The 12,728-nt window shown below is 43.0% G+C and overlaps 1 protein-coding gene across 1 annotated transcript; it reads right to left on the bottom strand.

The window, feature by feature from the left end:
• Positions 1 to 1,134: 1,134 nt before the first annotated feature.
• engase (endo-beta-N-acetylglucosaminidase) lies at positions 1,135 to 12,009 on the bottom strand. The gene is made up of 14 exons (XM_071540920.1): positions 11,909 to 12,009; positions 11,045 to 11,124; positions 10,632 to 10,833; positions 9,389 to 9,537; positions 7,865 to 8,019; positions 7,320 to 7,468; positions 6,662 to 6,833; positions 6,442 to 6,548; positions 5,163 to 5,274; positions 4,816 to 5,000; positions 4,556 to 4,698; positions 3,722 to 3,821; positions 3,356 to 3,467; positions 1,135 to 3,151 (listed from the first exon to the last, which is right to left on the bottom strand). Exons 2-14 carry the CDS (start codon positions 11,097 to 11,099, stop codon positions 2,744 to 2,746), a joined length of 2,049 nt encoding a protein of 682 aa, XP_071397021.1. The 5' UTR covers positions 11,100 to 11,124; positions 11,909 to 12,009; the 3' UTR covers positions 1,135 to 2,743.
• Positions 12,010 to 12,728: the final 719 nt, after the last annotated feature.

Raw genomic sequence — 12,728 nt, forward strand, 5'->3', positions numbered from 1 at the left:
TCTCAATGTGCAGGTGAACACCGATCAGAGATGAAACTGTGAGTCTGATGTGTTCAGGTCAGTCTGTCTTTATGACACTGACATTCTAAATTCTATCAACTCTGCTGCATTCTGTCCAGCTGCATTATGATTCATCAGATGAAGCTCAGGCCCCAGTAGACTTTGCTGACAGAGATGTCCCACTTCATACATGGTTTATAAACTACACATGATTGAAAAACACATAACTGAACATTTGGAATTTGTATTCAGAGACCATATTTTTTATACAGAAAACATCTATTTAATTGCTAATTCCTATTGCACTTTCACTGCTTTAAGCCACAAGTTAGCTCACTCTAATCTTACTACTATCTACTACTATTACTATATATTACTATTACCTATTACTACTACCTACTATCATATCTGAGGGGATAGTTTGGGAAAATAAAAATAAAAGTTATTCATCTTCAATTCAGCTTTTCAGGTGTAAAATTTATTTTTCCAGAACAACCTGTGCATCAACCCATGCAGTTAATAGAAACATGGGCAGCACTTTACAATGGCCTTTTTCCAGTGCATGAACCTTTAAGCACCGATAACATTTCAGTCCCCCTTAATTACATTATTGTACCCTGTAATTATTTATGTATGTAGTAATTACGAAAACAGCTACACCATAACTACCTTATAAATCTCTTATAATTACAAAATTGTTACCCCTTAATTCCCGGACTTCTGGTTTTGTTACCCTGTAACTATATTATTGTTATTTTATTAGTACCCATATTTACAAACTAGTTACACTGTAATTATCGGGCTCTAAAATAAAGCTTTACCACACGAAGCATATGTGATTGGATAAATATTTTATGAGCACACTCGCATGTACAACTCATTTTCACAATTGCAAACATGACATTATACAAGCAATCTTACATACAATGTACATGAATGGTTTCTGAGTGATCATTCATGAGGATACAAATAGCAAGATCCAAGTAATTACAGAACAATTATTGGATAACTTCATTAAGAACTATTAATGGCTTCAGTCCAGTTAAAGCTCACTCTAGTCTTATCACAAAGAGAAGAGCGTCCCATCCCCTTTAATTTATTTATAGTAACCCCCCCCCCCCCCCCCCAATCTTGTCAAGCCCGGCTTTTCAACTGTACAGAACAAGTTGGGTTTCAAAACAAGTGCAATAAAAATTCTTAACATGCAACATGAGTTTCTCATGACCCCTTAAAACAAAGCGATGCCTACTTGTGACCCTCGTCACAGGCTGCATATCCAGAGTAGGGCTGGGCAATATATCGATATTATATCGATATCGTGATATGAGACTAGATATCGTCTTAGATTTTGGATATGGTAATATCGTAATATGGCATAAGTGTCTTTTCCTGGTTTTAAAGGCTGCATTACAGTAAAGTGATGTCATTTTCTGAACTTACCAGACTGTTCTAGCTGTTCTATTATTTGCCTTTACCCACTTAGTCATTATATCCACATTACTGATGATTATTTATCAAAAATCTCATTGTGTAAATATTTTGTGAAAGCACCAATAGTCATCCCTACAATATTGTCACAATATCAATATTGAGGTATTTGGTCAAAAATATTGTGATATTTGATTTTGTCCATATCGCCCAGCCCTAATCCAGAGTGGTGAACAGTTCAACCAAAGGATGATTTTCCCTTTTCAGGTTTTCATTTGATAATCAGAGGAGGCCGACAGCCTCAAAACTATTCACTATTTCACAAGAAAAAAAGCAAAAAATGTGAGAAAAAACAGAAAAATTTGACATAATAGATTTGTATCGATCGCTAGATTTGGAACCACTGCTCCAGTTCACCGGGACCGCTTCTCTTTATTCATATGTGTGTGACTGAACAATTATCACACACTTCCTTGTCTACTTTGCTTGCTGCCGGTCTTGTGCTGTGATCACGTCATATTTGGAGGACCGGGATTTTGTTGCTTCTGCTTGAAAGCATTCTCTACGTGTTTCACATCCAGAGTTATTTGTATTTCTGAATTTAAAATCAACCATAAACAAACTAGATGAGATATCTTTCATTTTGTTTTTCATAAGTATGGTAGACTGTATCAGTGTGAATATAACTGATAATGTTGATTTTTATTACCTTTGACTGCGCTCCTATGTTTAATGCTTCTGTTGACACACAACTAGGAGGTTGATGTGAACGGGCATCAGAGCACTTGAAGGGTCTACTTGCCAATTAACTAGTTAAAATATCATATCTAATAACGCAATACATGCGAGTTTCAGGCAATGGATAATCTGAAAATCTGATCAAGGCAGATCCCATTGCAGTGGGAGTTTTAATTGCTTTTTGGGTTCCACTGTTGGACCTTGCTTTGGCCCTTGAGTGTGTATTGGACAGCAGCGGTCCCGGTGAACTGGAGGTTCATAAAGCTCTACAGTGATGGAATTTTCAATCAATCAATCATCATGATGGAAGAAAATAGGAAAATAAGGTGCAGGTTGAAAATAAGCATAATCAGTATTTTAAAAATTGTTAAATGTATTGTGCAACACAGTACACTTTTAGCCTTGAATCCTTAATTAGAATTATTAGAAATGTCTACATTGTATGGCCATTTCTCCAAAGCAATCCCAAAATCCCGATGGTAATAGAAGCCAGACTGCTTCCCGCTTTACAACTTTGGAGCTGAAAGACAAACCAGGACAGAAGGAAGCCGCCTGCTCAGACTAGAGGAAAGTCCTTTTATGAGGCGGCCGTCTGATCCTCTGTGTAGCTGAGGCTCCGTCTCCCCCAGTGGCTCTCTGGCACCAGGAAGCCCTCCCTGATCACCGGCTCCACCACCAGCTCCAGCAGGCCGGGCGGCTCGGGCACCTCCAGCTCCGTCACCCTGAACAGGGTGGAGTACGCCCGGCCCACGAGCGCCGGCTGGCCCGGGGGGATCCGGGGGTCGGGCCCCCGCAGCCGCCGCCAGTACACCCTGAAGTGGCGCACGAGCCGGGCCGGGTAGCGCCAGCGCAGGGTGGCGTTGAGGCGCAGGCGGGGGGTGGTGCGCCCCGGGGAGACGCCGGCCCCGCGCAGCCACACCACGTCGTAAATGCACAGGCCCTGGACGGACTCCGGGGGCAGCAGGAGACTGGCTGCATCCAGGACCTTGAGGAGAGAGAGACAAGAACGATGAAAAAGAAAGGAAATGTCAAGTGTCCTTCTTAAGACTTGAGAGGTTTTCAAAACGGCTAACTATGTGTTCCCAGAGCCTGTGTGTCTTACTGGAGGACGGGCTGCCCTCTGTGAACATTACTCACATCGGGCAGTCTATGTACAACGCAGCAACACAATTAGCACCCACTGTCTCACCATGATTTCTCCCACCCTGCAGCTGAAGGGTGTGTCCTGGGGCTCTCCCTCCCGCTGGATGCTGACACACACCTCCCTCAGAGCGCAGCCGAGCAGCTCCAACTGGGAACACCTGCACACAGCGCCACCAACAGGACAGGAAGAGCACAATTCATACTACTCTCTTTAAAGAGTAACTAAACATCAAAACCAAATCTGTGTAAAGCCTGACATCTAGTGGTAAAAAGCATGCTACTGAAATCGGCACCTGCTGTTGGCTGATCTTTGGTGCCAGGTGATGTCACCCTCTATAGAGTTACAACAGGTGGTGACATCACCTGGCACCAAAGCGAATAGATGCTAGATGGTAGGTGTTCAGTATCTTACCTGACGGTCCAGCCATCTGGATTCCACTGGCCACAAAGCTGAGACAACTGTCTCACCAACTGGTGGTTCTCATCCAGGACCGCAGGAGACACACTGGTAGCTACAGATGCAAGCACACACACAATGAATACATGGCTGTAAGTGGCATGGGTAACAAGCAAAGTTGAGCAGCAATACATTACTATTTCATTTTTAGTAATATTAAGTTTCGTAAAGAGTTTTTACTTTATTGGACAGTTTGCAGTGGGGATTAGGGATGAACGATTTTGAAAAAATATCTAATTGCGATTATTTTGACTGATATTGCAATTGCGATATGATTTGCGATATTAGAGGGAATGATCATTTTTACATCATTATTCTCATTTTCATTGAAAAACGTATTAAAATGATTATGGTGTGATTTTTGCGGGGGATCTGTACCAAACAAAGATGTTTTCTTAAGTCTGTAGAATATGATGTGTAGGCCAGGACATCTCTGCAGCACCACAATATTTCATTTAAAATGCTATTTTGACACATTTCACCTTTAACAAATATTGCGCCTCCTGCGATTTGAAAATTACAGTAGGCCATATTACAATTTCGATAAAATTTCGATTAATTGTTCAGCCCTAGTGGGGATAGACAAGGATACATTAACCTTGTTGAAACTCAAATCTGTAATTTTTCTTATAATATGTATTATGAGTATGCACTATGCACACAGACTCTTCCAGGTTTGGACTTACTAATAAAAATGTATGTCTTTGCAACTTTAAAATCCCGCTGTAACACAGATCATCCAATTCAGGGCTTTAACCACTGCGTATTAGATATATATCAGAAACTCACGGCTGATGTCCTGGATCCCCTTGTGTGTGCAGAGACTGGCGTCTGTGGTCTTCAGCTCCAGAGAGACTGTGATCCCTGCAGACGGCTTGTAGATGAAGGACACCAGGGTCTTGGAGGCCAGGGGCACATGGAGGGAGAAGATCCTGAGAGAGAGACCGAGAAGGACAGAAAGACAGACAGTTAATGACTGCCTAGATTTGTGGGTACTGGGTAGTGGAGATAATGGGAAGGTGAACAGAAACACACACACACACACACACCTGGCGCAGACTTTGTTGAGACTGGCAGGGATGAGGCCCTCTAACAGCAGTGAGCAGCCCCCGTTCCAGGCGTCTACAGGGCAGCCGCGGCTACTCAGCCAGCCCTGGTCCTCCAGCTGCTCACTGTAGTACAGGGGCTGGAGCTCCTGGGCACTCAGGTTGAACCAGCTCTTCTTCACCTCCTGCTACACACACACACACACACACAGCAAAATGTGAGTCAAAATGTATTTTGGTAAGATCCTCAGATGACAGTTATCACCCAGGTGCCTCTCTCTTGAATGTCATGTTCTGGATGTTGTTAAACGAGTGCACCCCGTCTCTTCCACTCTCCCCCTCTCTGGTACCTGTCCTCTCCAGTAGAGAGCCTTGCCAAAGCCCTGGCAGAAGGAGGAGATGAAGGGGAGAGGAGAGGTCGGCCGATGGATGTACAGGAAGTCCGACAGCAGAGCCCAGAACCTGCAAACAGGATGTGACATCACACAGGGTTCCATTTAGAAATATGCTATACTAATACCATTATGATTAGTGGTTTTGGTTGACATCTTTCTATAGTCCAGTCATTATGATTAGTGGTTTTAGTTAACATACTTCTATAATCCAGCCATTATGATGTGGTTTTAGTTGACATCTCTCAACGACACAATATAGACTAGTTGTGTGAGTGTGTGTGTGAGTGAGTGAGTGACGAGTGAGCGAGTGAGTGAGTAACGAGTGATGAGTGAGTGAGTGAGTGACAAGTGAGTGGGTGAGTGAGTGGTGAGTGACGAGTGAGTGACGAGTGAGTGAGTGAGTGACGAGTGAGTGAGTGAGTGAGTGAGTAATAAGTGAGTGAGTGAGTGATGAGTGAGTGAGTGAGTGAGTGAGTGAGTGACGAGTGAGTGAGTGAGTGATGAGTGAGTGATGAGTGAGTGACGAGTGAGTGAGTGACGAGTGAGTGAGTGAGTGATGAGTGAGTGATGAGTGAGTGACGAGTGAGTGAGTGACGAGTGAGTGAGTGAGTGATGAGTGAGTGATGAGTGAGTGACGAGTGAGTGAGTGACGAGTGAGTGAGTGACGAGTGAGTGAGTGAGTGAGTGACGAGTGAGTGAGTGACGAGTGAGTGATGAGTGAGTGAGTGAGTGAGTGAGTGACGAGTGAGTGAGTGAGTGAGTGACGAGTGAGTGAGTGATGAGTGAGTGAGTGAGTGAGTGAGTGATGAGTGAGTGAGTGAGTGAGTGAGTGAGTGAGTGAGTGACGAGTGAGTGAGTGGTGAGTGAGTGAGTGAGTGAGTGAGTGACAAGTGAGTGAGTGGTGAGTGAGTGAGTGACGAGTGAGTGAGTGGTGAGTGAGTGAGTGACGAGTGAGTGACGAGTGAGTGAGTGATGAGTGAGTGAGTGAGTGAGCGAGGAGTGAGTGAGTGATGAGTGAGTGACGAGTGAGTGAGTGAGTGACGAGTGAGTGACGAGTGAGTGAGTGAGTGATGAGTGAGTGAGTGAGTGAGTGAGTGAGGAGTGAGTGACGAGTGACGAGTGAGTGAATGAGTGAGTGAGTGACAAGTGAGTGGGTGAGTGAGTGAGTGAGTGAGTGAGTGAGTGAGTGAGTGAGTGAGTGAGTGAGTGAGTGAGAATACAGTATTGATCTCACTTGTCCTGATTCTTGCGGAACTCTGTCTTGTCATGGTGGCTCTCGTAAACCCATCCTGGAGCGAAGATTGCCGTGGAGAAGGCGTGCTTCCGAATGACTTCCAAGGACTGTGGACAACAAAAAGGAAAAGGCATACTGTAGATGATGATCTGCAAATGTTTATTTCAAACACACACCCCCACATCTACATATACAGACACCCATTATCCATAGTATGCACCTTATTTGTGTCCAACATGCCTCCCACCACCTCCCCTCTGCCGAATACGTCCACCCCGACGTAGACGTCAGCCTGGCGGCCTTGGACCCCGCTGTAGGCCTTCATCCACTCCAGGCTCTGCTCCGTCCAGTTGTAGTTGGTAAAGAAACCATCACATGCATCAAAAAACACCCTGAGATGGAGAGATTGAGACTGAGATTGACTTTCAAGCTCCTATTTTCACACACTCTCTTCATTCGCATTTATCCCTGTCTTTTCTAAAAGGAAAACTCAATGCTAGTCATTGGGATTGTCGGGTTTGTTTGGTTCGCGTATCAGTCTTATTGGCACAGGGTGGACGTGGACAAGGAGTTCTCTGTTTCTGAAGTGTGCAAATTGGATTTTAACAATGAAAACTTTGGAGCATCTATTTTTCACATACAGTATATGTTTTGTATATGCTTCCAGAGAAAGTTCTTATATATCAGAACCTATTTTTGACATCTCGTTTCTTGCTGGACGGTATGTGGTCAAGACTTCCTCAAAGGTTTTGCAGGGGTTGCGTTTGGACTCAAGTAAATACAAATGAGTGGCGGCGACATCTTGAGGCAATCAGGACTAGGGAGACACCGTTCACTCCTCTCTGAACCTCTCTCCTTCCTCTCCTCCCTCCTTCTACCTGTTGGACAGGTTGAGTTCGTTCTGCCATTTCAGCTGCCCGCTCTCCAGCACGCTGTCGTACCACAGCACCAGGCTGCCGGGGATTCGCTCGTGCATCTGGTCGGTCAGGTAGCGCAGGAACAGCGGCGTGTTCTTCACCGCGGCCTCCTGCAAGCAGAGGGCAGCACAGAAGCTCTGTTAGCATCATTAACGGAATTGAGTACGCAGATAAACAAACTCGGTAACCCACTAATCTTGCTTCGTGAGACAGACCATCCATTTGAAATTCTACAAGTTGGTCAGAAACATCATTTTAAAGAGGTCTGCCAAGCCACGTACTGATATGCTGAGATTTGAAGAAAATACAGACAGCCATCTGAATTATAACTGAGACTCTAATACCCACAATGCCTTGCGGGGCAATCAGAGAACTCGGTGTATTCATGTAATTCAGTGTAGTCATGATTTGACAGTTCGAAGCTTTCAGCAACCATCAACCAAGTTGCTCACAGTGTGAACAAGCAATGAGTGATACCATAGTCACTGCAGGCAAGTATAACTCACACTGAGGGAGTTCTCTATGTTAATGAGCCAGCCGTCGAAGCCGTAACAGTGGCTGATCTGGACCAGCCTATCTGCCACCGTCCGGTAAGACTCCTCCCCCTTCAGGAAGTCCTCGCACGTCTTGGCCCCGTCAGTCCACTCCGTGATGAAAGTCCCTGGAAGGCAAGCCAATCACGGCGTCAGATTTATACACTCAACAACCAATAACATGTAGATTACATTATACGGACAATTCCCTTGTTAATCCAGTTACCCGGTAAATAACCTGGTTTTGGGTCGACCTATGTAAACGTCATAAGTGGGTTAGAATAAGCTGCGGAAACTTTTGCCCCGAGTCTGAGAATAGCACAAATTACTACTGGAATCATCATTTGTTTCCACTGTATTAGCAGTAAGCTACTACTGATCAGTCAAAGGGGGGGAGGGGGAATACTCTGTTAACTGGTTTATTCATGGCAACAGGAAATTCAATTACAGAGAATCAAAGGTTCAAGGAAAGAGATTAACCTGAATAAGGCCTTGACCAGAATATGGAGACTAGTCGGGTTACTCCCTGCATGTAATCTAGCCACTGATTTTTTTATTTTTTTAACTAGCCAAGCGAAATGCTTCATCAGCATCATTGCCCAATGAGCATAGAGGAAAACCCTGCCATGAGCTTGACCTTGGTACAAAGACCTCGGTTAACTGATATGAAAGAGGAAGCAGAGGAAGAGGGAAGCTATTTGGTATCCGGTTCCCCACACACACACACACTCAAAACTGCTATGGTGTGTGTAACATGTATCTTGGTATACACTCTAAATACACCAGAAGCCTTGCCAACAGACACACAAATAAGCTAATACAATGCAAAGAATGGGAAACCACAAGCAAAACAAAGAATTACAATAGAACTTGATAGGAAGAGCATATGAAATACTCAGCTGCATGAGAAAAAAATAAACCAAAGAGAAAAAAGTAGAAAAGATAAAAAGTATTTCCACTTTGATTCCTAAGTGAGCAGAGCTAAGAGATCTATGAATGAGAGATCTTGTTGGTTTCAATGACATTACATTGATTACATTACAATTATTGTGTAACACGGGAAGTGTATGGTTCCTCCCAGTTTCTGTATGAGATTATTGCTAAAACTGTGACTGTGTTGAAATGGAACTGGTCTTGTCATGTAGGTCAGTGGTTCTCAACGTGGGGTCCGGGGACCACCAGGTCCTTGAGGAGGTTCCAGGGGGTCCCAAACAAAGTGATGAATTGTTAAACTTCACCATTATTTCATTTACAAGAAGTGAACACAATTAGAAAATGTAGAAGAATGACTGTTTTGATCATAGTTTCACTGTTATCTCTCTACCTACAATACAGATAGTCATGGAATTCTGGACAAAATCATATCTGGCAATAAAAACATTCTCAGATTTGTATCCAAGAGACATTAAATGGGGGGTTCGTGGCCCTAATGTGGACTAAATTAGGGGTCCTTGATATGAAAAAGGTTGAGAATCACTGATGTAGGTTATCGCTCACCCAGAACGACGACTCCATGTTTATGTGCGGCGTTGGTCCACACGGCAGGAGGAATGGTCACCAAGTTGTGTGTAAAGTAGTTGAAAATGTCAATGTACTGCCAGTGGTAGAAGGCATAGGGAGCCTCTGAGTCTGTCCCCTGGGCAAACCTTAACAGAACATTCAGACATGAAAGGAGTAAGTGGCATTATGGTACAGGGACGCGATCTCAAGTATAATAAGAGGAAAACTGCAGATCTCTATTAGGAATGAATGGGAGTCATGCGCCTAGATAAAAACAGGAATCTATGGTGTTTTTTACCTAATTCCTAAATTTATCCTGTGAGCCACATTACAGCTGTGTTATGTTCCACTGTAGCCCGGGAGACAGCCAATCAAAACCAACATGTTAATTAATCTTTACACATTTAACACCTCGTCCACGACTGTGTGTCAGCACAATGGACCGCATAGATGTGTCACCCTCCTCCTCATACCACTCCTACAGCTGCAACTGCAATGTTGGCTGTGATAAACCAAAGCATATCAGATGGAAACTGCCTTTTATAACCACAGAGTGGTAATTAATAACTGCAAAGCCAGTGTGTGTCATATTTATTAAACATTTTCATGTGTTTCCAATGATCATTATACCCTGGGACACAATGTAACTTTATCTATTGATGTTTTTAATCATTTAAATTTATTTTCATTAGTTAGCTATTTTCTACAATACACCATCTGACTAGAGCAGGTGTTATTGATCGAAAGCAATAAGTTCACGCCCCGTCTCTGGCGGCTGCCAAAAGGCATTCTGGGAAATGTAGGAAATCACTAACTGAAGTAGAAGTAGACAGAAGAAGTAGAGATCAACAACCGACCTCTAACACAGTGGTTCTCAACCTTTTTCATATCAATTTCATACCCCTAATTTAGTCCACATTAGGGCCACGGACCCCCATTTGATGAGATTTTGTCTCTCGGACCCAAATTTGAGAATATTTTTTATTGTCAGATATGATTTTATATAGAATTCCATGACTATCTGTACTGTAGGTAGAGAGATAACAGTGAAACTATGATTAAAATAGTCATTCTAAAATGACAAAATAATGAAGTTTAACAATTCATCAATTTGCTGGGGACCCCCTGGAATGCCCTCAAGGACCCCTGGTGGTCCCCGGACCCCACGTTGAGAACCACTGCTCTAACAGTTTCCATTGTACTCATAGTTGCTGCAGCAGCCCTAAACACGAGTCCATACCTGTCGTCTAAATAGCCGCCCATCATGTCATGGGACACCAGGGTCCGGCGCGGAGTGCTGGCCAGAGGGGGCTCCCGCACCGCCAGAGGGACCATCGCCACGTTGAAGGTGTTGGCCTCGCTCCGTTGCCACGACAACAGCTCCTCCAAAGTCTGAAGGCCGCAGCTGATTGGCTCAGTGGTGTCGACGTCATAATGTTTTGCTGAGAAAGAAAATCAAATACAAGCAGGTGTTCAACAGTGCTGTTGATGCAACACACCAGCATGGACCAGATGCATAAGAATGTTCTAGTTTGATGTGCTATAACTGACTTAAAGAGTCCAGTGAATTGAAACGGTTTGAGACTCTGGGTGCACACTGCACTGTAAGACTGTCTTCATGCACTTGGACTACTGGTAATAAAGTCTCCTAACCTGGTAGTGATGAAGGCGTATACTTGATGACTTCATGGACGCTGCCTGAATCCATGGGTTGATCCAAACAAGACTCCAACCTGGTGAAAAGCAGAACATGGAGTAACGTTTAGAATATACATTTAGAACTGAGAGACTTACAGTACTGTGCAAAAATCTTAGGCACATGTAAAAGGAAAAAAAAAGCGAAGATGCTTTCAAAAATAATTACATGAAAAGTTTCTAAATATCAAAAAATGTACTATAAAGAGCAGTCTACTGACACACTAATGCAGAAAAAAAAGAATAAACATCTACACAATTTATATAAAAACTCTTTGGTGCCTAAGACTTTTGCACAGTACTGTACATTGTTGTCACTGTGAGCCCAAGTCCACGTTGTAAAAGCAACGTTTTCTACAATTTTTTGCTTAACTGACTAGACAAAAAATATGACTAGAAGGCCTCTTTTTGTACTAATTCAATCATACAACCTCTGGTCCTCAAACAACGGTCAGTTAGACCGAGCAAGCCTGGCCGTTATTTTGAAAGTGTAGATTTCCAAGCTAGCAGTTACTTCACATTAGAAGAAGTTGAACTACAGCAAAACTGCACTCAAGACAAATCTAGTTTTGTTAACTAAAGCTACTGACAAAAAGTAGTTAACATTATTTTGTAAAACATGATTTATTGTGTAGATGGAAATGGTTGGTAGTTGTTAACTGCGCCTAATGTAAAAAAAAATAAATAAAAAAAAATACTAAAAACACTATCCACATTTGAATGCAGTTGAACTACTGCCAAGCTACTGCAAAATGTAGTTCACCTCCTAGTTAAATAACATGTCGTGAAACTGACTGACCAACGCTGTAACTAGTACTGTACCGGCTGGTGTCGGTTTTGGCTATCTTGCCGCCAACAGTGTCCTCTGCATCCTCTCTTATCCTTCGTAAAGAAGGCTTGTTTCCATCATCGGTCCTCAACGCCATTGCCAAAAGTTGGGAATAACAAAAGTGGACAGATACTTCCTGCTTCGCTCTGATTGGCTGCACGGTCATAGTTTTGCTCAGCCAATAGTGATCCAGATGTCACGTGGTTTCGTCTCCGCTTCATCGTGGGGTCAGTTCCTTTTGTCCCCTTGGCCATTTCCCGTTAGCAGAGGACGGTATATTTAAAGTCCTTGTTTTGTACAGTTTATGGGCCTGTTCCTGTAAAGCTAGTGTTGAGGCTGAAATATCCCTTCCTTTGCTTTTAATTTCTCTGATTGTGATCATTGCATTTCCTCGCCAGTAGATGGCGCGAAGTTACTTCCAGTTCCAGGTTGTTTACCTTTCCAACAACACTAAGACCAAGTAAATAATTCACAGTATTCATAGTATTCCCATGATGTCAGATGCATTTCCTACCATAATGGTGTTTTACCATATACACAGCTCATTGGTTGTGGCTGTCACTTGTTTATAATCACCTGTTAATTTATTACACCTGTTACACAGCCATCTTGGTGGGAAAATAACAAGTGATTGTAATAAATTAACATGTGATTATAATCAAATAATTGAATAATTTCAATGGTTATTAAAGCTATTACATCTTTACATTTTATATGGATAGAGTAACCAGTTTTATTTCGTATAAATTCTTCCACAGCACCCCAACATTGCATGGAGTGTGAGCTATAAGTGTGTAATATAATATCTAATAT

The sequence above is a fragment of the Centroberyx affinis genome, unplaced genomic scaffold (assembly GCF_046629955.1).
Source record: "Centroberyx affinis isolate AG114_WGS23_722 - 3 ecotype Tasmania unplaced genomic scaffold, CSIRO-AGI_Caff_v1 ptg003745l_1, whole genome shotgun sequence".
Lineage (NCBI taxonomy): Eukaryota > Metazoa > Chordata > Actinopteri > Beryciformes > Berycidae > Centroberyx > Centroberyx affinis.